This window comes from Ammospiza nelsoni, chromosome 1, assembly GCF_027579445.1.
Source record: "Ammospiza nelsoni isolate bAmmNel1 chromosome 1, bAmmNel1.pri, whole genome shotgun sequence".
Lineage (NCBI taxonomy): Eukaryota > Metazoa > Chordata > Aves > Passeriformes > Passerellidae > Ammospiza > Ammospiza nelsoni.
In genome coordinates, this window is record NC_080633.1 from 11,138,901 (window position 1) to 11,166,802 (window position 27,902).

A 27,902-nucleotide genomic window follows, 5' to 3' on the forward strand; every position below is an offset into this window, starting at 1 on the left:
CAGGCAGCATCACCAAGGTAAACAGATGAGATATGAAGATGCAATATTTCCCTCATGCATCCCTGCCAGGAAAACAGCAGGCACGTTTGACATGCTAAAAATGTGCTTATGTTGACTCTTAATTGGAATTGTTAGAACAAATGTCCTTAACAAACACAGCTCTGCCTCCCCACCTTTTTTGCTGTGTTTTTGCATCTCCTCAGTGCTGCTGCCCTGCAGGCTGTGCCTGAGCCTTGCCTGTGCTGCTGGCAGGGCTCTCAGCAGCCCTCTGGAGCACCACACTTACAAAAAACCACTATCAATCCCCTGCAAAGCCAGATAATGGGATGCACTCTCCTTTCTTCCTGTTACAGCTTCCAAGGGTCAAATCCTCCCTCCATTTACAGTCCAGAAAATCCCATCCACCCAGAGCTGTTGTGCATTTACACTAATGCAACTGAAGGCTAATTTTGGCCCTGAGTTATTTGTATTCTTGAATATTAACTTAATGTAGGACATTTTCTGAGCTTGGTTCCTCTCTGCAGCGTGTATCAACTTACTGAAAGTGAGACCATCCTTCTTGGCTTCCCATATCACAGGGAGATGTCCAGGCGATGGACAGGGAGTTTTCATTGTGCCAATTATGGCTGTGATGGCAGCTGGATGAGATTGACTTGCACTTACATCCATTACTGAGTTGCAAGTTTTGTTCAGTGCAGAATATTTCATGTAATGGGTCCCCTCTGTAGCATTTGGCAATCAATCCTTCATAATTTGAAGTTCCCTTTCCTCACTGCACTGCTCTCCTCCTGGTGGAGCTGGTTTGCATGTTGATTTGGAACAGAATGAAAACTCAGTGAACTACAGAAGCCTGTTGCAGAGATTTTTGGCGGGGTATGACCAATGTTCTCTTTATTCCCAGCCCATTATTTCCTTCAGCATCTGCTCAGCTGATTAGTTTTAATGAGCAGTAGCTCCACTGGTGCATGAGGGAATTCACAGCTCAGTAGGTAGGGGAAAAGAAAACGAGCAGTGGAAAATGGCTGTGTGCAGGTAGCTGTCCCCAGAACAGGCACCTTTATATGCACATCAAATACCCTGCTTGTGCACTGCCACCACTGAGGAACTCCTCTTTGCTGGGTACTGGTTGCCATTGGAAGAGGCTCCTTGAGATCCAGAACCACAGGGAGTTATTACAGATACACAGGGAAATGCAAAGTTATGTCTTGGAGCTGTTGTGTCTCCAGGTGCATGTAAACCACAACAGGTTATTTCCCTAAAAAATGCTGTACCACAATGTGCATGATCGGAGAAGGAAGATGCTTGGATTTTATAATTTTGCATTTTTTTCCACTGGTTTGTCTGTTTGCCCTCAGCTTTCTCTCCCCTCCTGCCCTGTGCCTGCTGAGCAGGGAGTGCAATGAACAGAAACCAAACCACGGCAGTGGCAGAACCAGCCCTGCAAACACTGCTTGCAGGCTCAGCTTCCTGCTTCAGCCCCAGTGTTTGCTCCAATTTCCACGCCTGGAACCTGCAAAAACCTCCAGGGTGTTGGGTTCCTGGTGGTGGCTGGAGAGCACCCTTCCATAGGTCTGTGTGGTGCCTGCACATCTGAGGCACAGAAATGCCAAAGTAAAACAAGTCAAGCAGAGGCAAAGCTTCTGGTCCTGAGTCCATGATTCCCTGGAACAATTTTCCTCTCTCCGTCACTGCAGAAGTCATTTCAGCAGAAGTCTGAAGGTGCTAAAGGCTGTTGCAAAGAAACTGTTGTGGGAATGGTAATAGTCTGGTGAGAATTGTCTATTTTCTGTAACCAGGCAGAACCAGTGATACAGACCCTGGTAAAGGAACCCCATTAGTGAAAACACATGAAAGAAATCTCTTTTTAAACTTTTTTTGGCTTTTCAAACCGAGATGAGAGTTACTCAGCAATCCTCACTTCCATCTCCCCCAGAGGAAGACCTGCACTTCCATCACACCATGACTGTGTGTTTTGGGGTAAGTACCCCCAGAAATGGGTGAGAGAGGGGCCGTGAGTGACAAACATTGCAGACACAGAACAACCTGCTGGGTGTCCCAGCCCTCAGCACAGCGTGGTCCCTCTGCCAGGCAGGGATGCTCTGTGCCAAAGGTTCCACAGGGCTGATGCAAGGGGGGGACTGGCATGGAGGGTGGTGGCACTGCAGGGGCAGGGCAGAGGGGCTGAGCACCAGCACCACCTTCACTTATGTTGTCATCACAGTGCAAGAGTTCTATTGTCGTTATATTGCAAGTGTTCCATATTGCCAGAGCTTCACACCTCCTTGATGTTTCTCATAGGCATCTCCTCCAGGCACTGACTCTTCCTCATCCTCACAGCAGCCAACTGACTCCAGTTCCCTCAACCAACCCATCCACTCTTTTATAACACTCTTCTTATTGGTTGCAGCTGTGGCCTGTTAAAGTCAGGCCTGCTCCTAATCTCTAATAATTAACCCAGCTGCAACTCTTTAGGGGGTTAAGATTACTTTCTATACTACCTTTATTTACTTATTTTCTATCCCCCTACACACTTATCTCCTCCATGTGGGAGACATTGCAGTCAGACCTTGAGGTTTCCTTTTCCTCCCTTGAGAGCTCCCTCAGCTTTGTCCCTCTCCTTGTGGAGAAGAAGAAGAGAGGGGATGGCTGTGCTGCTGGGCTGTGCAAGAGGCTGGGCTGTCTGAGTGAGCCTGGACAGGTCCTGCAGGGCAGCAGGACCAGCTTTGACATTCTCCCCTGCACCTATCCCAGGTGCTGCAGGAAACAAACTCTTCCTGCTTTCCCTTCCTGTGTGCATCTCTCCTCTCAGGACTGGTGAGAGCATTATGCAATATCATGTCATATTAGCAAGCCGTAGCTGATAAAATAAAGGTTTATTTATGATTCTGACCTGACAGAAAGGCCATTCTCCAACACACTCATTGTTAAGGCTGTTGGAGGAGCAGGCTCTACCACTGGGATGCCTTTCACCATCAGTCTGCTGCTGCCTGAAAAAATGCCAAGAGAAAAGATCCTCCGTCTGTGTGGTCAGACTGAGCTGCACATAGCCCATATGGAGTCTATCTTTAGGCTTTGGAAAGAAGAAACAGTGATGGTTGCTCAGAGATACAGATTTTCTTTCCCTCTCCATCTAGCACAGAAGGAGCTCCCAGCATCAGGGTGCTGAAATACTCAGAGCAGAGAAATCCCTTAGGGCCACCAGCACCCCCTTGCTCTGCCAGCAGCCCCCCAGGCCTCTGCACCATGAGGGTGACAAACACCTGGAAAAGTTTCTTAGCATCCCCCAAGGGATGTGGCTGAGCTGTCAGCTGTGGCAGGGCCAGGCTGGGCTGGGCTGGGCTGCTGGGAGCCACCACGGGCACTGCTGGCTGAGAGCCACCTCCCCTCTCTGCAGATGCCACCACGGGCACTGCTGGCTGAGAGCCACCTCCCCTCTCTGCAGATGCCACCACGGGCACTGCTGGCATGGCAGGGACCGCAGCTCACCCCGTTTAGTTGAACACTTTTTCCCTTGAATATTTCCAGCAGGGGCTTTAGCAGGCAGGCTTTGGGAGCAGAGTGGGTGAGTGAAACCATGGCAAGACCCACTCTGTGGAGGTGTCTGCTGCAATGGTGTGTGAGAGATGGAGGCACAGCCTGGGAATGTCCTGAGCCCTGGGCAGCTGCTGCCAAGCCAAAAACCACTCTGTGCTCCCAGCTGCCCTTGTGAATTGTGCTGGAAGTGCTCTCCTCGATTCCTAAAATCTGGTCAGAGCAGCAGAGCTGTGGTATCACACCCTGCAGGATGGTAGCTCACAAAAACCCTCTTTGCTTCCTTTCATCCCCTTTCCTCATCAAACACACACTATTTATCCAGGTTGCATTTCTCTAGCTGCCTTGAGTGCACATCTTTACTGCAAACCACAGCGATGTCTTTTGTGTGCCTGAGGTGCCACAGCTGGGTTAGGACAGAGCCCTGGGCTAACATACAGGGCTGGAGAAAGCCTTGCTTATCCAGGACTCTGTTCATCCCTTGGTGCCTGAAAAACCCTTGTACTGTACTACAAAACAATTTGGGGAGTTACCAGTTCCATGGGCACTACAAACCAGAGCATCCTGTGCCATCCTCCTTCCTGTTTCTACCTCATTAGGAGTCCCCTCAGGTGAGGATGAAGGAATTAAGTCTCTTGGTGTTTACGGACATACATTCCTGACATCTTCCAAATGTTATCATTGTTGTCATCTCATTGCAGGGGCTCCACACTGTTGTCTCCTTATCACAAAAGTTCTGTACCTTCTTGGGGTTTCTCATGGGCATCTCCTCAGAGCACTGGCTCTTCTTCACAAAGCACCCAACTGACTCCAGTTGCCTTCTCACCCAGTCACCCCTGTCTTTTCTAGCATCTTCTTCTCACTGGCTACAGCTGTGGCCTGATAAAGTCAGGCCTGTTCCTAATCTTTGCTAATTGGCCCAGCTGCAACTCCTTAGGGGTAAGATTGCTTTCTACACTATCTTTATTTTCTTATATTCTGTCCCCCTACAATCCTGAGTAAAACACTCAGTGGTGTGCTCAGGCTCCTGAGAGTTTGCTGACATTATACAGAAAGAGCAGCTTGGATGCTCCTTGCACACATTTTGCTCTGGTTTGTACAACTGCTCTTTATTTACAGTTTATGACAAACACTTTTGTGTTTCCATTTTATTTGGGAAATAAACCTGCCATCAAGGTGTGTGTTACCTGCTGAACAACCTTTACAAACCCATTTCAGCCAGGAATTACTTGTTCACCCAAAAATCTGTGTATGAGTGTGTATCATTTGTGAACCACTTTTTGAGGTTTGTTTTCAGAAAGACAATAGTCTTTGAGTTAACCAAAGCCTAATTCAGCCCCAGGCCTCACTGCAGAAGTGTCAGCTGTTCAAACAGAAAGAAGAGTTTGGGTCCAACATCTCTTCCTTGGTGCTGTCTTTCCATTCCCTCCCCCAGCGCCAGGAGAAGGAGCTGGATTTTCCACTGGCTCCTGACGCTCAGAGCATGGGCCTGTACAGGCCAGGAATGAAGAACTTTGCATTAGACCATGAACAAAACTGAGCTGCTAAATTACCTCCAGGATGCCAATATGAGCATCCTGACGTTGCCATACAGTGCAGGAAACAACCAGAGCTGTGGTGGGTGTGCCCAGAGCTGGCACCCAGCACATCACTCCTTCCCAGGTGCTGCTGAGCACGAGGTGCTGGGCTTGGTCCCAGCTTCCCTCAGCATTCCCAGCTCCTGTGGCAGGATGTGGTCAGGAGGTTTGACACTCGTTCTCTCTGCTCAGGAAATGCTGACTTGTTGAACCAAAATTTTGCTTGGAAAAAAAAATACTTGAAAAACTGTGGAGAAGAGATGAAAATGAGAAGATAATAAACCCAGAGTCAGCTCTTGTGCAAATTAAGTGTCCTGACAGTGGAGTAGCCACAAGCTCTTCTGGTGTCCTTTTTACCGCCAGCATATAAGAGATTCCTTCTCCTGGGTAGAAAACAAAATAAAATTCTTAATCTCAAAAAGTGTGCCAGGCTGTGAAAACCCTTTCCAGTGCAGTTTCATTGGAATACAAGAAATTTCGTTTCTCTCCATTACCCACAAATGTCAGATAATTTAATTCTAGTAAGGGATGTGCTGAGGATATGAACTGAATGAAAAATAAAAAGGAAGAATATTTTTATATTTATTATTAATAATAATATTATTATTTGTCGATTAAATAACTACTTATATCATGCTTGCTAATTACAGACGTTGCAAAAATCCGGTGAAGAATAAAATGAATCCAACAGGAGATGCTGTCGGCTGCATCTGCCCCCCCTCGCCCTCCAGCCATCCAATGGCAGCAGCTGGGGCTGCAGGAGGAGCTGCAGGAGGAGGAGCTGCTCCCTTTGGTTTCTGCTTTTCCTCTTCCCAGAGAAAACCTGGCGTTAAACCCAGGGGATTCCTGCTCACCCAGGGACAGCATCCCGCATCAGCATCCCGCGTCCCGCATCTGCATCCCACATCCCACATCCCGCATCCCTCATCCCTCATCCTGCATTCCCGCATCCCCATCTCCTATCCCGCATCCCCTATCCCCCATCCCTCATCCCTCATCCTGCATCAGCATCCTGCATCCCACATCTCACACCCCGCATCCCTCATCCCACATCCCAAGTTCCACATCCCGCATCCCGAGTCCCGCATCCCACATCCCGCATCCCCATCCTGCATCCCACATCCCGCATCCCACATCTCACATCCCCTATCCCCCATCCCGCATCCCAAGTTCCACATCCCGCATCCCCCATCCCGCATCCCAAGTTCCACATCCCGCATCCCGAGTCCCGCATCCCGCGGGGCTCCCGGCGCGCTCCCAGCCGCTCTCCATCTCTGTTCTCCTCCCGGCAGGGTCAGGCTGGAGCCGGGGTTTCCCGGCGGGTGTGATCCTCGGTGACGCGGCCCCGGTGCCTCCCAGGCGCTGCTTCCCTGGCAGAGAGAAAATCCTGGGATGAGCCATCGGTCTGCGCGTCCCTGCCTTGGGTGGGTTAAATGAGAAATCCTCCGAGCCTGTTCAGAGCTGCTGTTCTGGAATGCGGCTCCATCACCCCCACCAAGGCAAATCGCACCCTGCGCATCCCGCTGCCCTGCTGGGAGCCGGGAACAGCCTCCCACGGCACTGGGAGGAGGACCAAGGCTTCCAGAGGAAAGGGATGCTGAGGGCGGGCAGGCAGCCTTGCCACGAGGGGAGAGGCGAGTTCTCCATCACACCAAGTCATTCCCAAATTGCAGGAGCCGCAGCTGCCCGCTCTATGCCCAGAGCGCGCAGGGTTAGTGCTGAGTTACCTCTGAAATGCAATATCCAGGTATTAAACTTTAATAGCACTAAAGAGGCTGGGGCATGAAACTCTCGGTGAGCGCTCGTAATGGGCAAAGGGAAAAGCCTTTCAAGGCGGATTTATTTGTGCACCCTCGGATAGCGGCTGAGACGGGGCAGGGTCGCACGGCTCCACCTTCCTTCCTTCTGCCCTCTAGTGCCGGAGAGAAAAATGAAATGTAAGGGAAGGAGCCTGGGATTTGTTCTTGAAATGCACAGGATAAAAAGAAGAGAAGAGAGAAAACATTATTTGTGACTGTTTGCTTTGATACCGGTTTTGAGGAGCCAGATGTGACACTGCAGAGCGTGGCTGGGGACAGGACATGGGGGCATTGCTTCTGCTGTTGGACTGGGCCCAGGTGTGCCAAAGCAGTGGAGAGTCCCAGGGGAGGTGTCAGAACTCAGTACATCCCTCCAGGTGTCCAGAGTTGCCGGGGACCCCATCGGGGGGCTCTGAGACCCTGCCATGCTGCCCAGAACACCTGGGGATTTGATTTTGACCCTTGGAGCAAGTTACCATCTTTGTAGGAGGACATGAAAGTCACACAGGTTTGAATGGTGTAATAACAAAATGATCAATGGGTGAAAATGTAGATTTTAGAATTTTTGGTATAGGGGCTATGGAGACAAGATGGAGGAACTTGGGCATGTCTAGCCTTTCTTCTTCTTGTTGTTCTCCATTTTCTGCTGTGATGTTGGCACTTTGGGATTGGTTTAGAGTAGAAGTTTAGAGTAGAAGTCTGACATAGGTGATGGGTATTGGGAATTAAGTGTAAATATGTTATACGTAGTTTGTAGTATAAAAAGACAACACCACCTCAGGGGCAGTCAGAGTGCCTGTGGCTGCCCTGCTGGGCAGATCTCAGCTGGGCAGAAAGAAAATTTTATAGATAAGAATTAATAAACAACCTCAAGATTGAAAAGTGAAGAGTCCAGACTCGTTCTTCGGTTGTGTGGGCAGAAGCAGAGACATCCTGCACATCTTGGGGCATCAATTATCAACAGCAACCCAAGAGTGAGGCAGGAGCTCCAGGATGGGACAGGGGTTTCTCACCAAAGACCCGTCTGCTCCAGCCCCGCTGCTTCCCTCAGACTAAAACCTGACAAACCTTTGAGGAAAATGTTTACACTGGGGAAGTGCTGTTGAACACTTCAAACCTCATTTAATTCACACTTTCTCTTAATCTCAGCCTCTGAGCAGCACCTCATGAGGCTGAGTCAGAGCTGCTGCCCTGACAGCTCTCCCAAAACGTGATGGGAAAGGCGGCTGGGCTGGGGAGCGCTCCCGGTGCCTGCGTTCACTTTTGTGTGTATTTTTTGACAGCATTCTGCTCACCAAAGTCTAAGGGAAAAGCCTCACTGCCATAATTTCAGCAGCTTCTGTAAAGCAGGGGAGCTGTCACCTGCTTTTTAGCTGCCAACAGCAGGGGAGAGCTCCAGGACATCCCAGGCACAAGCAGGAATGGGAGATGATGTGAAAGGGAGATAAGGACTCATCCAGTCTCAACAGGGCTGACTGGGGCAGCCCCAGGGGGATGCTGAGATCCCAGTAAAACAGAGTGTAGGGATGGGAATCAGCCACTCTGAGGTGAGCAGTGCCAAGCCAGCCCAAGGAGGATTAACAGGGCTGGGCAACGTGGCCACCAAATGGGGCAGAGGCCCCAGGAGGGCAGGCAGAGCTCTCTGAGCCATGGAGCAGGGTCACACTGGGCTCAGCTCCCTTCACACAGTGTCACACAGGCCTCGGCCTCAGCTCCCATCACACAGTGTCACACTGGCCTCAGCTCCCATCACACTGCACTTCAGGAGGTTTCATGTCCTTCCCCCTTGAAGCAACACGCGGGATAGGGGTTCCTGTAGCCATCATATTTTCTGAAAAATCCTTTCCTTAGGAGTTTCCCTCCTGAGAAGCTGGGAGGCCTCAGGAACAAAATGTAAACATTGATTATCTCTGCTGTGGAATGCAACAGGTGCATCTGTGATTGGTCTCATGTGGTTGTTTCTAATGAATGGCCAATCACAGTCAGCTGGCTTGGATTCTCTGTCCAAGACCAAAGCCTTTGTTATCCATTCTTTCTTTTTCTATTCTTAGCTAGCCTTCTGATGAAATCCTTTCTTCTATTCTTTTAGTATAGTTTTAGTATAATATATATCATAAAATAATAAATCAAGCCTTCTGAAACATGGAGTCAGATCCCTCATCCTCAGACCCCTGTGAACACCATCACAGGTTCCTGACCAACTGCTCATCCCTCCAAAACACATTGCCTTGGGCTCCCTTGGAGTTGCCATGGGCACCAACAACATCCTGAAAATGCTGTGTTACCCACAGTTTTCCCCTCCCCTCCCTTTTCCTCCTCTGTACAGTCACAGAGGAAGCAATTAAGAAAAGTAATCAGAAATAAGTCTTCCCTCTTGTTTTGGTGCCTGACACAACAAAAAGTTTTAAGCCACATCCTCCCTTTGAGAAAGCAAGTTGTGATTATGTACATTTTGCCCAACTACTCAATTTCAATTTCAAAATGCTTGTTCTTGTTTCTGATCTATTTCTCTCGTGCCTCCAAATCAGGATGTTTCAAAACTTAGACATGAATTTTTCAGTGTGTCACCCTCTGAACTCTAAGCACTGCAAGGTGATGAGCTGCTCAGTGTCACACACAAAGGAAAACTGGTTTGAATTTCTGTCTCTCTCAATGTGTTTATCTGTTTTGTTAGTTCCTTGGATCTGTCTACAAACAGGATTCCTGCTCATACAGGGCACAAGCAGTACAATGTGCCAGGAAACTTCTCCAGGAAAGCCACTGCCATTTTAGGGTACCCTGCCAAAAAATGGGATCCAGGGGGATCTGCAGCTGAGGGGGTGCAGGGGAGGGCAGCAGTGCAGCTTCAGATGAGATGCAGAGAGTGGGATATGATGTTGTTAATGGAGAAAAGATAACAGGACAAACCCACACCTTAATCAGGGTCTGCTGTGGTCTTTCCTTCAAAATCAAAATCAGGGCTTAAGGAGGACATCAATTTTCTGTCTTTTTTCTTCTGCTCCCTAATTTCTCAGGGACTTAAAATCTGACATAGGCTCTGTAGGAATAAACCATGGAAAATGGAAACTCCTTATGGCAGCTGCTGCTGCAGGCTGATAGAGGAGGGCATTTCAGGGAAGCCACAGCCCCCACAAATCATGCTGTGAGCACAATGCATCCTCACTGCTCCCATTTCCAGATCGTGGATGGAAGCCCCAGCCTTCTTTTGCAGTCTCAGGTTGTGAAAATCATCACAATTCCACAGCAAATGCCAAGACCTGAATTTACTAGAAAGCACAGCACAAATAAGGTCCAGGGGGTGTTCTCTGAAGGTTAAACACAGGGGTTAAAAAACTTGCAGAGGACACAGAAAAGACATCTTGCACAGGAAAGCTGGGATGGAAAAGCTGAGGGAGGGCACTTCTGGTGTTCATTTTTGCCTATCAGAGTTGAAACTTAGCTTCACTTCAGTCACTCCTGCAATGCAGTAACACTATATATACTTCTCCTATGTCAATAAGCAGGGGAGGATCACAGAAAGTAAATGAGCTTTCCAACATAACTTTTTCCTCTTTACAGAAACAGTTCTCAGTATGGCTGGACAGCTCCTGGGTCCCATAAAGAGCAATTCAGGTGCGCGCACACACACACACACACACACAGACACACACACGCATGTGGGCTCCTTACTCTCACACCTGCACAAGAACATTCCACAAGTGGTTCAGGCTCTGCTTTCCAGAGGAACACTTACCAGAGCACTAGAGGATGAGTCAGTGCTCTGTTCCCTCCCCATGGGATGGAGTTCCAGCTCCACCAGTGCTGTGCTGGGCCCACAGGCAGGACAGTGCCCACGCTGTCCCCATCCTGCTCTGCCAGTTCCCATCCATCATTACCTGCCTGGCCAGAGGAGCTCACAGAGACTGATGCCCTTCTCCTCACCAAGCTGCTATATTCTACATTCTCAGCCTGAAATGATGCTGGGATCTCTGACCTGCAACCAGTTAAAGCCTTTTTTATTTCATTTATGAAACAGTCCAAGCCTCTTCTGGTTAATGTCCTGGAGCAGCTCAGGAGAGCAGTGATGGAAGCCACAAGCTTTGCCTTCATGTCACACAGCAATTAAAGCAGAGCAGAGAAGCTCCCTTCTCCCTCACCCACCACTCAGTCTCCCTCAGCCCAGAGATAATTTATTGTGATTTAGGGAAGCTGAGGCACCCACCTCTCCTGACACTGCTCAGAAAGGGAAGGACCCAGGGACTGGGTGGGGAGGAAGATGGCACCAGAAACAGCACCAGAAACAGCTTGTTAGAAACAGGGCATGGCTGTGCCTCAGGTCACAGGGCCAGCAGGGGCTGGGGTAGGGGTGAAGGAGCAGCACCACACAACCACACATTGGCTGGGAACATCTGGGACCTCTTGAGAACATCCAGTCCAACCCCCTGTTCAACAGGGTCAGTCAGTTTCTCCTTGTTGTGGATTGTCAGGTCTGAGCATGTCCAAAAATGGAGCCTCCACGACCTCTGGGGAACCTGTGCTTGACTTTCCTCACCATAAACCAGCCTTTTCTTGTGCTTCAATGTACCTTCCTAGGGCTTGGTTCGTGTCCTTTCATCCATTCTCTGGATACCCTGAGGAGATCCTGGCTCTGTCCTCTCTCCTTACTCCCCTCAGCATGTATTTCACACACAGAGCAGATCCCTCTGCAGTTTCTCTTCTCCAGGCTGGAGAACCCCAGCTCAGAACTGGAGAAAAGATGCATCAGGAACAAAGTGGGTGATGGATGAAGAGCCAGTGACGGCTCCTGGGGCAGGGGGGTGAGGATCTCATTGAGAGCAGGCTCACAAGCAGCTGCTGGTGGCACTGGTGGCCCAAACACCACTGCCCAAACACAGCTCAAACACAGCCCAGCCCAGCCTGCTCCAGTGGGTGCCCATGGCACTGGGGTGTGCTGGGTGGGTGAGGCACTGAGCCCATGTTTGAAACACAAGGAAAGGAAGGGAAATGATGGTGGATGGGCAGCAATGGCACTTGTGTTTTTCTTACAGCAACAGGGTCCTCCAGGGTTTTATTTTGTCTTTTATTCTCTTTCAATTCTCATGTTTGTGCTTGCAGTAACCATCCCACAGCTGCCATGTGTAAATGTTAAAGTGCTGCTCCTCCAGACAAGCCTTGCTGTCCCAAGCTGGGTGTGCCAATGTGCCCAGGCCCCAGGTTCTGCCCTCTGCTGCTGCAGCTCAGGGTGAGGAGTTTGAGGGCACTGCCAGCCCCAGCTGCCCCACAGGACAGGGCTGCCACAGCCTGTGTTTGCCCACAGCTGAGTGCTGAGGGCTGCAGGCTCCTGGTGCCACCCATGGACACAGATCAAACTCTCCCACTGCTTCCACCACCTTGGGCAGGCCCTGCCTCTGTCCTCCTCCTGCCTGAGCCAGCTCAGCTGCCCGCCCCGCTCTGCAGCACCTGGTGCTCCCTGCATCCTGCCCTGCTCTGCTGGCTGTGCTGCACTGAACCCACTGCTCTGAACCCACCCTGCCCTTCCCATTGCTGCTGGTGTGGATTTGGGGCGAGGTCAAACCCCTGCTCACAGCCTGGCACCCAGAGGAGCTGTTTGCTGTGGCTGCACTGAAATTCCAGCAGTGGTGTGGGAACCCAGAACATCCCTCTGGCTGTCCTGAGCAGCCAAGACCCCTGCCAGAGGCTCAGAGGCCCTGGCATGGAGCCCAAAACACGTGGTTTTAATTATGACCCATGGAGCAAGTTACCAGCCTTAGATGAAGATCTGCAAGCCACAACAGTTTAGGTAGGATAATAGTGAAGTTATCACGGAGTGAAAAAGTAGATTTTGAGGTTTTTAGAATGGGAGTTCAAGGGGCAAGATGGAGGGATCATGGCATGTCCAGCCTTTCTCCTTCTTCTTCTTGGCCTCCATCTTCTGCTGTGATGTTGGCACTCACAGATTGGTTTAGAGTAGCAGCTCACTGTCTAACACAGGTGATAGGTATTGGAAAGTGACTGTAAACATTGAACATGTAGTTTTTAGTATAAAGACATAACACTGCCCAGGGGGCAGGCAGAGTGCCTGGAATTGTCCTGCTGAATGGACCTCGGCAGGGCAGGAGAAAATATTTTATAGATAAGGAACAATAAACAACCTTGAGACTGAGAACTGAAGAGCTCTGACTCCTCCTTTGAGCACTAGGCAGGGAAAAGAGACTTTCTAACATTTCTCAGGGTCTCAGTGACCAAAAGATGCCAAGACAGTGGGGCCTGATGAGGGCTCCATGGCTGCTCTGTGCAGAGCCATCCCACACCTGGTGCCCTAGGTGCTGCAGAGGCAGTGGAGTGCATTAGATGCTGCAGAGCAGCAGTGCAGCAGCTGCAGCAGAGCAGCACACACCACAGGGGGAGCAGCAGCAGCCCAGGCACAGCCAGGCTCTCCCCGTGTGACAGACCTGGTTATTTTTAGTGGCACTGAGGGTAGGGAATGAGCCGCGTCCCTCTCGTCACTGTGACGCCATCCCCGCTGCCCACGCAGCTCTCGGTGGGTTATCGCAGCCCATCGGGCTCCCAGGGAGAGGGAAAGAACACACAAAGGTCACCTCTCTCCTCCCCCAACAAACAGCAGAATATGTAGAGTGTTGTGTTTGTTAATGCACTTGGGTTTGCAGTGCTGAAGGGCAGGGCATTCCCTCTCCTGCCGTGCAGAGCTCAGGAGCAGCTGAAAGGCACCAGCACCACGAGTTGATGGGGAAACCAGACCTACAGCACTTCAGAGGGCTCTCCTCTGTCTCAGCTGATAACCCTTGATTCTTCCCTGGCCTGTCTGTATCCTTTCTCCTCAGCCAGACATTGCTAAAATCACTGGGATCCCAGATACCACCCCTCTTCCCAGATGCCTTCTCTGCCATTCTCATTTTCTCACCTGACACGTTGAAATTCGCACTTGTCTGAGATGTTTGTGTCCTTTGTGCCACAGTGTTCACAGGGATCCTCAAGGGATGTTGTTATCCTCATCTAACACAGGGAAGCAAACTCCCCACTCCCCACACGAGTGAGAGATGAACAACGTGCTCAAGTTGGAAAGAACCATCCCAGCCCTTTACACCTCAGGGTCACTCTTTTCCCTCCTTTCTTCTTTTTCCTCCAGTTACAGTCAGTTCATCAATCCCAGACCCCACTCCTCCCCAGCCACCACTCTGTGTGTCCTTCCAGCACAGAGCTCTTCACTGGGAAGTTTCAGCCCATGCTGTTGCATTTTCCTTCCTCCAGCTTGCTTTTTAAAATCTGTGGCACCAACAAGGCACCTGCTGGAGTGGGGCCTCTCTGCTCCTCATCTGCCTGGGAGATCCTGGGGCAGAGAGGTTTCTGCAGAGATTTGTAGACTGAAGGCCAGAAAGAGCCAAGGTGATCCATATCATAGATACAGATCATAATCAATGCTATAGACAACCAGGCAGCATTTCCAGCACAAGTCGTCCATCACTCTGTGCTCTATCCCCAACCAGGGCAGTCCCAGCCTTCCTGCCTTTTTTTTTTTTTTTTTTTTTTAGTGACACTAATTAAAGTATTTTTTGTACTATGAAAATATATAACTACACAGAGAAAGGGCAGCTAAGGTTTGGAAATCTTAATGACCAGATTTGGGAAGACTGCAGTCCTGTGAGAGCAGCAGTTATTCAGGCACACAAACAGCATTTTAAGCTTGCACAGTTTAATTAGAAAATAATTCCATCCCATAAAACACGTTGACATCCCTAAACATTTTGTTTCAGTGAATATTGACACCTGTCTCCTCGGGGAGCACTGAAATACCCAGGAGCTGTGCTGAAGTCATAAACCCAAAGCTGTGAGATGGGCACTTCCCACTGGTGCCAGCCCAAACACTGCTGGGAGAAGCCACAGCAGTTCCAAGGCAGCAGGAACAGATCCCACCTGGCCACGCTGCCCCAGGTCACCCCAAAAACACTCTGTCCTGGGGAGCTCCACAAGCACAGATCCAAAAGCACAGATCCATAAGCACACATCCAGATTTCTCCCTGCCACCAAAATCTGTCATTTCACCTGACCTGCAGACATTGCCATCACTCCTCAGCCTCAAGTGGCTGAAGAACATAAAAAGCCTTAACCAGGATGGAAACCTGCTGTGTTCCATTCTCAGCCAAGGCATGCACAACTACAGAGGGGTGTTTGCCCTGTCCTGCATCTGTGTGGTGTCCTACAAGCCTCCATTTTAATTCCACTTTCCAGGGACACTGCCAGATGCAGGAGGGCTGAAGCCTCCTCTTCCCACAGAAGACCAGTAGACTCTTACTTGGCTCTGTCAATAGGCTGGATCTGACTGGGTCAAAACAGGTCCTCCAGCAAGTCTTCTCAAAAACCTAATTTAGCCCTGATCACCAACAATAACATTAGCCTGGAGGGTTCTGGGAATTCCCTCCTTGGTGTAAGAAAATATGCAAAGCTGCAGCCCAGCAGCACAGGTCTAACCTTGGCTCCAGAGCCTGAGGTGGGGTTTGAGGGGGCTGATTTAATCTGCCTGTTATCTCCTTGAATAAAGGGCAAGAGAAGCTAATGGATGCAAACTCACCAAAAATGTGCATGGAAATATTTATTTGGTTTTTGTTAAAACAATCAAGGAATTTGTGCTTTTTTAAAAAACATCCCTAAAGCTTCCCCAGCACAGGCTGTCTTTAGCAAAAGACAGTGTGATACTTGGTGTTTGTTCATTCAGGTATCGCACACAGGAACAGACTGCAGGCACCTCTGTGAGACCAAAGGTCATTTTGAGGAGTGTTTCACAAAGAGCTCCAGCATCTCCCTGTGTGGGACCAGCATCATGTGGGTGGTTCCCTTGGGCCTCCCAGGGACAGGAACACCAAGAAGCAACAGGAAGAGCTCCCCACTGGAAACTGGTGGGAGAAGGCTGTGCCAGGCTGCTGGGAAATTTCTGCCCAAGAATATCTGTGAAATTGGGCAATCTCTTAAATACTATAAAATATAAAGAGGATCCTACAAATCTTTATGTGCAGATTTCTTGCTTAGTGAAAACCACATTACTCATGGTCAAAGAGAATTGACACTGATAATTCAGTATTTAATGCCACATTTTAGTCATTTTAAGAACCAATGTACTTTAAATAGCACAGCAATCTGCTATCTATGGCAAATCCCTTTTTCCAATGATGGAAAGCAGAGCGAGTGAGAGACTCAGTTGATTTAGCAGCACTGGCAACTAATTCTTTTGAAAGACACTCCTGTAAAAGGATGCAGCTTTCTCTCCCCCTTTCTCTGGGCTGAGATTCACAGTCACCAGAAGGAAAGAGTAACCAACAGTGCAGTAATCAACTGCATGTGTGCTCTTTATCTCTGTCAAACACGAGCTTATCACAAGTTAGAGAGGGGCACAGGGCAGCAGGGCTGGTGTTGGCAGCACCATGGAGACCTGCAGGGATGGCTCCTGTCCATGGAGAGTGGAAGGACAAAGGCACTTTAGGAAGGAGAGGCAGGGGAGATGAGGAGGGGGTGTTTGCCCTCTGTGCCAGTGTTGGAGTGCCTGGAGCTTGCCTGGGGATGGAGGAGAGCTCATGGTCAGGGTTCAAGGAAGGGACAGGTGACCTTATTTACAGGGGAGTTTGCTACAGGTTGCTCCAGCAGGAACACCAAGCAGATGGGACCCTCTCCAGACAGGCAGGAGCAGCTTCACAAGCCCTGAGAGTCAGTGAGTGGCTGTGGGGGGCTGGGTTGGTCACTGGGGCTAAACCACAGCAAATGGCCACCCTGAATTTATCAATGGTTTAATGCACTAGAAGTGTATTTATAAGACAGGGATAATTTTCCAGTCCTTGAAAAAGAACATTTTGGGAAAGCAACGGCTCCATCTAGCAAAGTATTATTGGATGCAGTCAAAAGGCATTCAGAGCTTTAGCTTACTATGATACAGCTTTGGCCAAGAGTCACTCTTCAGGTTGCAGACATGGTCTTTGGTTTTATAACTCATACAGCTGAAATAAGTGCCAAAACACTGACAACATCATAAATCACATTGTACAAGTTCTCTGCTTCTTCTCTTTGACCAGATTAAACAGCAGCTGCAATGCAAACCAGAACTACAATGCTGGGTTTTTTTATAAAGTGGGTTACAAAATTCCAACAGGGAATGATCTTCTTCCTTGAATGCCAGCAAAGCATTACACTTGAGCCAGCACTGTCTGGGAGAGACATTTCAAACAAATGCACCATGTTGGTGCCAGCAGGGCTGGGCTGGTGGGGCCAGGGCAACCAGCCAGGCTGTGCAGCCTCCCTGCATGGCTGGCCATGGCCCTGCTTCACACAGGGCTGGAGAGAGCCCCAAACCCTCCTCACTCCGAGGAATTGTGGCTTCATTCAGCTTTTCCCTGACTGTCCTTTCCTCTGCCCCTGCTCATTCCAATTCAGACTCCTTCCCCATGCCCCAGAGGGGCAGGGGCAAGAGCCAGGATGGTTGGCTGAAGTTGGACAAAGGAAGAGGCTGGGAAAAGGGTAATAACATCAGGACAACACTGGACTGGAGTGTTTGGGAAGGTTCCATTGTGGAAATAGAGGAGTTCACCAAGGTGAGGGGCTGGAGCTGTCACCCTGGCAGGAGGCTGAGGGAGCTGGCACTGGTCAGCACTGAGGGGGGATTATTTTGGGGAAACTTACCTGCAGCCCCCTCCATACTTATGGGGAGCCATCTAGGAAACAGAACAGGGATCTGTATAGCAGGGCAGAGGGAGAGCAAGAGGGAAGAGGCACAAGGATTTAAGGAGGAAGTCCTTCCCCAAAAAGGCAGTCAAACATCAGGGCAGATTGCCCAGAGAGGTTGTAGAGCCTCCATCCTTGGAGGCTTTCAAAGCCCTAATGGATAATGCCCAAAGAAACCAGCTCTGATCCTCCTTTGAGCAAGATGTTGAACCAAAGATCTCAGAATCACAGAATATTCTGAGTTGGAAGGGACCCACAAGGATCATCAAGTCCAACCCTCGGTGAAAGGCCCATGGGGGGACTGAACCCACTTCTTTGGCATTTTTAGGACCATGGACCTCATGAGACCCCTTCAGCCAGAACTCCTCTGTTTCTATAGTTTGTGCTGAATGGGAAAACATTTAAGAGCAAATAGAAAACCATTCTATGAGTTGCAGCTGCATCTTAACAAAGACTGTAATAAAAAACATGCTAGGCATGTTTTTATTAATATAGAATTGCATCACTTGGCCATTTGCACAAGTGAAATCAAGTCCACAGAACAAACCTTTGAGCTACAGGTGTCTATACAAGCTGTATAAATGTGTGCCTTCATATTTCAACAGAGCTGAAGAACTACTCAAGCAGATCAAGATTCAGCTGATGAAGATGCAGATGAACAGCTCTCCAGGCTCCCCTGGCTATTGATCCAATCTCCATGGACCAAGCAGACAATTCAATTTATGTACATCTGTAAGCTGAGTCCCAGCCACTGCCTAGTGGTCTGTAACTTAATTTCTGTGTATTATATACACATCCCTTGCTCTCTTATGTTGTATTAGGAGACAACAGCCACATACAGACCCCATTTAAGTGCTTACAAGTAAAACCCAGTGTCATTTGCTTGGGAATTTTTACCATGCTGAGCTCAGATCTTGGCAGCTGTGGGCAAGGGATGGGAAGACAACTGTAAGAAGGAGAGGGGACCAACATTTTACATTTCTTAATGAAGTGTCTTGCAGTCATGGCCCAAGCCTCCATGGAGGATGAGAAATCCCCAGAGTCATCTGGCTCAGCCTGCTCTTCTCTTCCACGGGAATTTTTAAATCACCAATTCTCAGAGAAATAGAATTAAGTCAGAGAACATTTAAATGTCCCTGGAAATGCTGTCAAACACCTGAAGGTGGCTGTGGGTCAGGGGAGGCTGACTCTGGTGACAGTAAGTATCTCCACAAATGGGGACAACCGCTCTAGGCAATTGCTGATAATTCAACAATTGAATTGAATTATCAATTGTTATCAAATATCAGTGTTGAATAATCCTTAGAAAAACCAAAGGGATTTCTTTTGCCTGAAGAGAATTCCCTGTTCCAGTTCATGCACACTGTCTCTTGTGCTATCCCTGAACACCACTGAGAAGGATATGTCTCCAACATATTTTCTCTCCCCCTCAGGTATTTGTACACACAGACAAGATGTCCCTGAGCTGTCCCTTCTCCAGGAAGAACAGTCCCAGCTCTCACACTCTCCTTGTTTAACAGATGCTCCAAATCCCTTAATCAGCTTCACAGACCTTCACTGCACTCACTCCAATGTGCCCATAACTTTTTTTTGGACAAAGTCCCAATGTTTGACCCAGCAGCCCAGGTGTGGCCTCAGCAGTGCTGAGCAGAGCAGGATCATTGTCCCCTGACCTGCTGCAATGCTCTGAGGGCTGCCCAGGATGCCACTGTCCTTCTGTACTCTACACACACATTGCTGTCTCATGGTCAACTCGTTGCCCACCCAGTGCCCCCAGGTCCTTTCCTACATAGCTGTTTTTCCAGCTGTTTTCCACACCCCAGCTGGGGCATGGGGTTGTTCCTGCAGCAGGAGGTGCAGGATTTGGCATTTCCCTTTGCTGGACTTTGTAAGTATTCTGTTGGTGCCCATTTCTCCAGCCTTGTGGAGGTCACCAACTCTACAACATCCAACAAAACCAATCTTTGATAAACCATGGCCAGAAATACAGTAGACAATCAGCAACTCATCCCCTTACAGTTAAAGGGCAACCCTCAAAGACATAACTTGAAGGGGGATTCCTACCTGATTTCAGGCAATTCTACATAATTTGGAGTAGAAGCAAAGTAGTGACTTTCCACACAAACCAATGCTAATGTTTGCTGCATCCTGGGCTGCCAGAACCACTGGGACAGCAGCCCCTGCTAAGGCTGAACAGTGAAACATGAGGTGTGCTGCCCACACAAGGTGTGTTGCTCAGTCCAGCTCTGCTGTACTGCCTTACCTTCCCATTCCAGAGCCACCTGTGGTACCTGTATTCCCTCTTTTGTGTCAGAACTAAAAAAAGAGTTCCACAGAGCATATCTTGCCTTTTTTTTTTTTAAATTTTCAAGCTCAATGTACATTAAACCCAGCACACAACTTCCACATGCCCAGCCCAGTGTGGCTGCCTTTGGATTTCCTAGGCTGGGATGAAAGCATGGATCAGCACTCAGGATGGCAGCCAGCATAGCTGAGCTTCTGTGTCCATGGGAATCGCTAGTTCAAATGAAAAGTAAAATACAAAGGTTTATCTGAAACAGACTTTGCTACCAAGGAGGCATTTGTCTGGCAGTTCAAGCAGAAAAATCTACTGAGAAAATCACTCTAGCAAATCTGTCACTTCAGTGTCCACTGTCTGAATCAACAAGTCTCTCCAACACTTATTTGCCACAGCTTCAAGGCAGAAATCCTCCCTCAGCACCAGCACGAGCCATCCCAGAGGAGATGGACACACTGCCAGTATGCAGGAAGGACACAGACTCCAGTAAACACAGAAATGAAGAAAATAACACACAAACACCATAAACCCAGCAACAACTGTAAATATTAGAAAATAGAGCATACTTTTTTGAATTTATTGTATATATAAAGTTTTGAACACATACCTAGATAATCCTCCTCTGAGTACCAAATTTGCTTTACTGAGTAGGACAAAATATAAAACTCCAGCAAACTGAAATGCTTCAAAATGCTGAGTCTATTGTATTGCTGAAAACAGGTGCAATTCTTAGGAGCAGGGAGCTGCCATCTACCACAAGCAATGCAGCTCCCAAGAATAGAAAACATTGACTCACTAGAGATGAAAAGGAGAATATTAACAAGAGAGGGAAAATGACTGAATTTTGCACATCACATTTCTAAAGGAGAACAAGATCCTTGAGTAAGAGACTGTGTAGGTCAGGACAGCACAGACACCACAGATCCCAAGAAGTGCCATTTAGGAAAAAGGCCTTCTCCCCCACAGAGCATATTTACCTGCACACCTTTGTTCCCATCACAGAGTGCATCCTGCAGGAGAGGCACCAGCTGCCTCCCACCCAAACAGGGCTGGCTTGTGGGGCTGTGAGCCACTGTCATGCAGAGCCAGCTCCATTTGGTGCTGACACCCTAAACCTGAGCTAAGTACACTGGAGCTGGAGACAAAACAGCAAAAGAGACATGTCTTGTGTGAGCCACAAGCTATGAACTGTAGATTCCTGGAAAACACCCCAGCCTTGGAGGGGATAGGCTGGACCTGCTGAATCTCACTCACTCTTCTACCTGGTCTGACATCTCAAGCTGCATGGAGAGCGTGGCTTTGTTTTGGAAGACATCAGACACATTTCATTGTGCATCAGCAATTCCACCCACGGAGATTTCTTAGATCTGTCCAGCTTTGGCATGTTTTACAACTCTAAATTCTTCCATTTACCCCTCCTTCCTCAGAGCACCCTTAGCCATGGTAGATTTACTGCTCTGCAGATGCCTCCAGTCTGCCTGCAGCAAAGGGGATGTGAAGCCATCAGGCTGCAGGATGGCTTCCACAACCCACATGTGAAACACAAGCACACAGAGCAATTTGCTCCTCAAACTGGTGGGAATTCAGAGAAATTAGGGAGTGATTTTATCTTCTGACTCTCTTCCCCAGCATACAGCCACCCTTCTGCCCTCCATTTTGCAAAACAGTGAACTGCTCCCCAACCAGTTGCGACACAATGCACAATGACCTTTAATAGTCTATCATAAGAGAGAATAAAGATTTAGCACATTTACAGCTTGGACATAATAACCAAAAACACTAGAGCAGAAATTGGACCCTTTCTCCTCTCCATTGTGAGAAAAAGGCTCAAAAATCACCAAGCTTGATGACTGGAGCCATATATATTGTGGAGGGAGCAAGACAACATTTAAGCCAAGATTTTTGCCTTCCACTTGTCATAAGCCAATTGTACCAACACTCAGTTTACTTTGGCTGACTGTAGTACAGTGCTCCTGCCAGGACCATCATCACTCTTCTCCTGTTCCTCCCTCCACTGAACTGCTGGTACAACAAAAGCTGCTGACCTATTCCAAGCCCTCCTCTTTCCTGGGCACTTTTCAGAGCAGCCAGTGTGCAGATGAGAGGGAGCACACAGGAAGGAAGACTGGCACAGCTGAGGCCAGCCAGCCTCTTTGCAGCATTTCTGTGCTTATTTGGCACAACAGCTCAGGAACTGTATTACATGTGCCACTTCCATAGGAACTAAATTTCTACCTGATCAATTCATGTTAAGCATTGAAATATATCTCAAGAAGTTTACCCACGATGAGTGGAGGCTGCAGTAACCCAGCTATCATAACCAGATGGCACCAGACTGTTGCAGAGCTTATTCTCTCAAAAGCAGAGAAGTGCATAACGTTGCTTTCACCTATACACCAGCAAAATCTGAAATGCAATCACTTTCCTGACTTAAATGGTTGCAGTCATAAAAACTCAGCTATACCAGAACAAGAGGTTTTAATGTAAAGGTTTGTGAAGTAAAAGCATATTAGAAAACTTCAAACTTCATGAAATCTTATTTTCTAAAGAAGCCTTAGGATGAAAGCATAATGAATTAGTTTCTGTGACAGTAAGTAAGCTCTGGATGCTCAAATTGCACATAATTTTCCACATTCACTCTTTCTCATTATGCCCAAGAGGACACAAAATCATGTGTTTAGCATGAACATTGCTGCAGCCACCATGAACACCACTTTTATTGAGGAAAATCAGCACAAAGGGGACACTGCCCAGTCTTGTTGTGCAAACAAATAGACCCCCAATTTCTGTCAGAGCTGGGGTGGTCCTCCACAGCCACGTTAGAATCATGGCAACATTGCTGACAAATTTCCATGCATGTTTTTTACACATTAAGTGGTAGAAAACTTTGTTCCAAGGGCAGAACAGGATACTCCCTGTTCAAGTGAAAACTGGTTGCCTTCAACTACTTGTAGCCCAGGTCATCACCAAAGCCCAATGGTTTAAGTGATTTTTCCAGCCTGGAGATGCTCACAGTGCCCAGTGCAGGCTGGTATTCCTGTGTTGGCTTACTTTGCTGAGCACAGAAGTGCTGAGGAAATAGAAGCAGTAACAGTCTAACCTGTCCAGGAGCTTACAGAACCATCAGCATGAGGAATAATACTGCAATACTTCCCAAGATGTATATAAACCACAGCAATTGTTAATATTTCCATGCTTACATCCATTGTTATAATTGGTCAGATATACCTGCATAAGAGAAAAGCCTCAACAAAACAAAAAAAGAGGGTGGTGGGGTGGTGTTTGAATTATTTCCAAAATATTCTTTTATGTAGAAGATATCCCAGAAGCTCTTCTTTCCTAGAAGCAAGATCTTCTTTGAGAAGAACTTCTAAGACCAGCTAAAGCCAAAAACAATCCCAAGACATCATCAAATGCCATACAACCAAAGCACCAATCCAAATATTAAAATCCATATTTAGGACCAAGCCAATACCTTATCTAACAAATTGATGAAACCAATGAATAAAACCTTCAGTAAACAACACATCAGCTTTTGTGTTTGCATTAAAAAAGTTAACCAGTCATAGTTACCTAACAGAGAAAGACACTGCAGCCTTCAGATAACTCACAGAGGTTCTTGCTGCTGATACAGAGCCTTAGGTGATGGTTACAGGAGCTGTGCTGAACAGGAAAGCAAAGTTTTTTTTTTCCCAAAATTAGAAATATACAATTTCCAAAAATGGGAGCAAAAGACAAAAGGTAATAAAAAATACTGCTGAAGAAATGTTTAATTAAAAAAATCAGGAATTCAACAGTGCCTAAATCTTTATTTTTCATAACCTACATATTTTTTTTCAAATTAGACAGTTTTACATTTTTATGACACAAAAGGAAACTTAAATTACTGATAGTTTACATGTAAGCTTGATTCCAGTCTTAATGGAAGAAGAACAAAAACAAAAACCCTCAAAAAGGCTCCCATATTACACTTCTATTTCGTGAATTGGCAGCTGTTAGGTGTCCTCAGAAATCTTGGATTGTCTGCTGCTATTAGTGTAATAGGTTCCGAAGCACAAACCCCTACCTGGAGCTGAAGGAGATAGAGAGATAGGCGTGCACCATTACAGTCAGCTGTTGCTCCTGATACACTGCCCCTGCTCCAAGGGCCTTGCCAAGCCAAGGGCTCAAGGCTTTGAAGGACAAGGCAGCAACATAAAAAATCTGCCACTGCTCACAGGTTTCTAAGTGACAGTGTCACGGGGTCGGACTGATCTGAAATGACATTCAGTTTTGAAAGCAACCTTTTTTTAAAAATTCCTGGAAAAACCTCAGATCCCATTTTGACTTGTTTGCAAAATGAAAAGCATCACCACGCAGCTCTAACAGGGTAAAATGCCAATTTTAATTACTGGATCCCTGAACCTTGAGCTCAGCTACTGCTTTTGGGAGATTTTTAATTTTAAAAGCTATGTTTTAATCCCTCTCTGTATCATAGCAACAGTCTGCATGCAACTTCACAACTCTACTCCGAAAACTCCATTTTGTCACTGAGTGGGGGTGGGGGGAAATAAATCTCAAAGCAAAATACAGTAAGGAGAAGTTGTATTGTATATTACACAGCGATTTGGCGTGTCACTTTTTTTTTTTTTTTAAAAAGCTATAAAACCGCATCAGAGGAAGGTTTTAACTTTAGATGCAACAGACTGTTGCTGGGTAAGCAGTAATTACAGTGTATTGACCTATCACAAATGGCAGCAGAATACATTAGAACAGCACAACACATCCCAGTGGTCTCAACAGATCACCTGGGGCACCGGCTGAGCACCAGCACGAGCCGCTCGCAGCCGCTGGAAGGGACCACTCGCCACTGTCTGCAGCTGGTAAAGCCTTTCAATGCAGCAGACAAACAGAATGAGTCACACAGCTGGCCTAAACCATACACAAATCTAGCCACTGCTTTCACTGCCGCTGGGGAAAGGAGAAGGGGCTAAAAATCCAATGACAGAAGGAGCTGAGCAGTTTTGGTGATGGTGTCAGGGTCCTATCTCCTCCCTCAGCATTCACAAAGTGCGCTTTTGAAACGGGAAAAATCAACAGACTCCACGTGCCCTATTTTGACCAATTCTGCAGCATACAACAGGCTGGATTTACAATGCCAACTAGTTACCAATTGATGCTTGTAATAGGAAATTTATCAGGAGTCAACTTCTATAGTTACTTTACAGTTCTATGAACCATGCATTGATACTCTTGAAAGCAGACAAGTACGCTTCAGTGTATATTTTTGCAGCAGTCAAGTTTTTCCCCAATTAGACTTGATTTTTTATTAATGACTTAAAAATTACAGTTTGACTGCTGAAATTCATTATTTACATTGCAGAACACTTTTGAATTGGTTAAATTGTTTGGTTTTAAAGGGACTTTAGGAAAATATTTGAGGGCTTTCAAATAAGACTTTTGTTCCATTTCCCTTTTGCAGTGAAGAGGCAGAGTCAGTTCAACACACCAGAATAAAATAAGAAAAAGAAAAAACAACAAATTAAAGTAATATTCAAACCACAACATTTAGTTTATCTACATCCAGCTCAACAGCAACATTTATAATATCAATAATTTTTATCAGATTTTTTTCTTTAGGGTACCTTTTTATATGTTCTGATTATTTACAACTGTACAAGCAAAGCACACACTTCCAAGTGCACATATTTAATACAGTATTGACTATTTGCATTTACAGGTTTTTCAACAATCTGAAAAAGATCAACTGTTTAAGATCTTTAAGGTATATTACAAAAACTGCGGCTAGTTCCTGTACTACAGTATGTTTACCCAGTAAGACCAGTGACAATAGATACATACTGTAACTGAGTAATTCTGTATGCCATTCATGCTAACCCTCCACGGGGTCAGACCTCATTAACTCTAAACTGTCTTGTACAAAAGTTAAGGCAAAGTCATTTTCAAGTTTAAATAAAATTCAAGTCTTTAAATATTGGATGGAAATAATTCTTTAAAAAAATCAGTTGTTTAAATAAACATTTTTGTGGAATAAACTGTACTGTCATAGTCAGCAGGAATGAGTTTTGTCTGAACTTCCTGCAGTTTAAACACTTAAAGAAAAGCTTTAGGCATTTTAAAACAAAAATAATTTATATTCAACTTTATTAGAAACTTGCTAATTTAGTGCATCCTTGTCCTTCAGAAAGCGCATCACTTCTAAAGTAAATAAGTGTGAGAAACCTCATCCCAGAGGTAAATATCAGGGATCTCTTCCTCCACCACACAAAACAAACACCATTATCTCACGGCTTGAAAAATTGAAATCTGTATGCCAATGCTCGTAGTTACAGGAAGATGTCAACACAAGGCTGACTAAGATATGAACTCTTTCAAAGAGCACTTGGGGCAGAGTTTTAAAAAAAAGTCTACACAGAGCACAGGGGTAACCAGAATATACAGCGCTGACTCAGTTAACTCCCTTACAAGCACAGGGAAGCTAAGGTTATCACAAGAAGGCTACTCTGCTTTCTCCTGATAACATCCACTAACAGGCTTCACCACCATAGAAGCTCACAGACTTGATTCTTTCTATTCACAATGTGCTTTGTATTTGCAAATTATAACATCAGTTTTATTCTGGAGTGAGAAGATGGTTACTTGCTTGCAGTAAGTCAAAAAAGGAAATATTTCAGAAAGACTGCTATATGGTGCCCTGTAGAATTCATTTTATGTGTGCAAAACATCAAAAAAAGATTAAGTTTTTAAAAATGCTAGAAACAGCTACTCATTTAACCTAAAAGTGCAAGTTTGTTTGCTGACACTTAGTACAGCAGCCCAATAAAAAAAATCTTCAAGGTCACATACTAATTTGTAAAATATATCTACTTTCTTGCACTCTACACACTAGCTGCCGTTACCAGTCTTTTGGACACTAATTTAGATATGTACTTGCAGACCAGTTTATTAAAAATATTGCAGCAGCATGTTTCTGCTTAACAGTTTAGAAAAAACTCACTATACAGAGCTTGCACTCACACAGCCACAGAGAGGCTTAATAAAAAGTTGATTTTTTTTTTTAAGACAAATATTTTACACCTTGGAAAAAGAAAAAAAGAAAATCACACTAAGCTTCACCTCCAATTAAGCACCAATCTAAATGTAAGGTTTAGAACAACTATCCAGAAATACCCAGAAAAATAGAATGCTTGTTCAAGAGGGGGAAAAAGTATTTCACAAAAAAAGATCTTGCAGGCATTGTTACATGCCTTGTATCACTGCAAGCTCCTAACCAGCAACTCATTCTCAGGTATCTTAGTGGGAACATGGGTTTAATTTGTGGGAAACAGACCTCTTCTCAAATCCCTCCCAGGTGTTATTTTCACTGAGGAGATTTTGGAGGGGTACTCTGTTCTTTATTTAAGCGTTTGCCAACGGCTGGAGGGGACGATCTGCGTCCTGACTGTCTTCTCTGGTCTTTGGGTTGTCCAGGATGTGACTTTGCAGGAGGAGGTTCTCTGTTTTTCTCTATTGTTTCTGTGGGCTTTTTTTCTTCTTTCCCACATGCTACAGTGTTTGGCTTCTGTTCTTTCTGGGGTTGCAATGTAGGAGGATCCTTAGTTGTTCTCTGGCAGATTTCCGCATAACTAGGTTTTCGCAGTTCCTGGGAAATCAGAAACAAACAGGACAGAGTTAAACAAAGCATCCTAAGGGGAAAAAAAATCTTTTATGAACAAAAAAGGGTGAAGTCCTGTCCCAAAAGACTGATGCACTTAAATATGTAGACGAGGGTTTGAGTATGTAGTTTACAAAAATTGCATAGACAATAAAGCTGAAGAAAAGGTAAAATGTAAAACAGCATGCCAGAAAAATGGGGTACTGGCACAGGGCAAAATACTTCCCCTTCAAACTCTAAACCAGCTGAAACACAATGAATACTTTGGTTTCAATATCAACCTATGTTTTAATACTTCTACCTCAAAGATACTACCAAGAAAAAGATTCAGATAAGGGGGT

At 46.6% G+C, this 27,902-nt stretch overlaps 1 protein-coding gene across 1 annotated transcript in view; it reads right to left on the reverse strand.

Moving 5' to 3' along the window:
* Positions 1–23,696: 23,696 nt before the first annotated feature.
* The window catches only part of LARP4B (La ribonucleoprotein 4B), a 55,987-nt gene continuing 51,781 nt past the window's right edge, over positions 23,697–27,902 (reverse strand). The window contains exon 17 of the mRNA XM_059466469.1: positions 23,697–27,549. Within this exon, the coding sequence (XP_059322452.1) occupies positions 27,268–27,549 (282 nt within the window). The 3' untranslated portion in view covers positions 23,697–27,267. The remainder of the gene's footprint in view (positions 27,550–27,902) is intronic.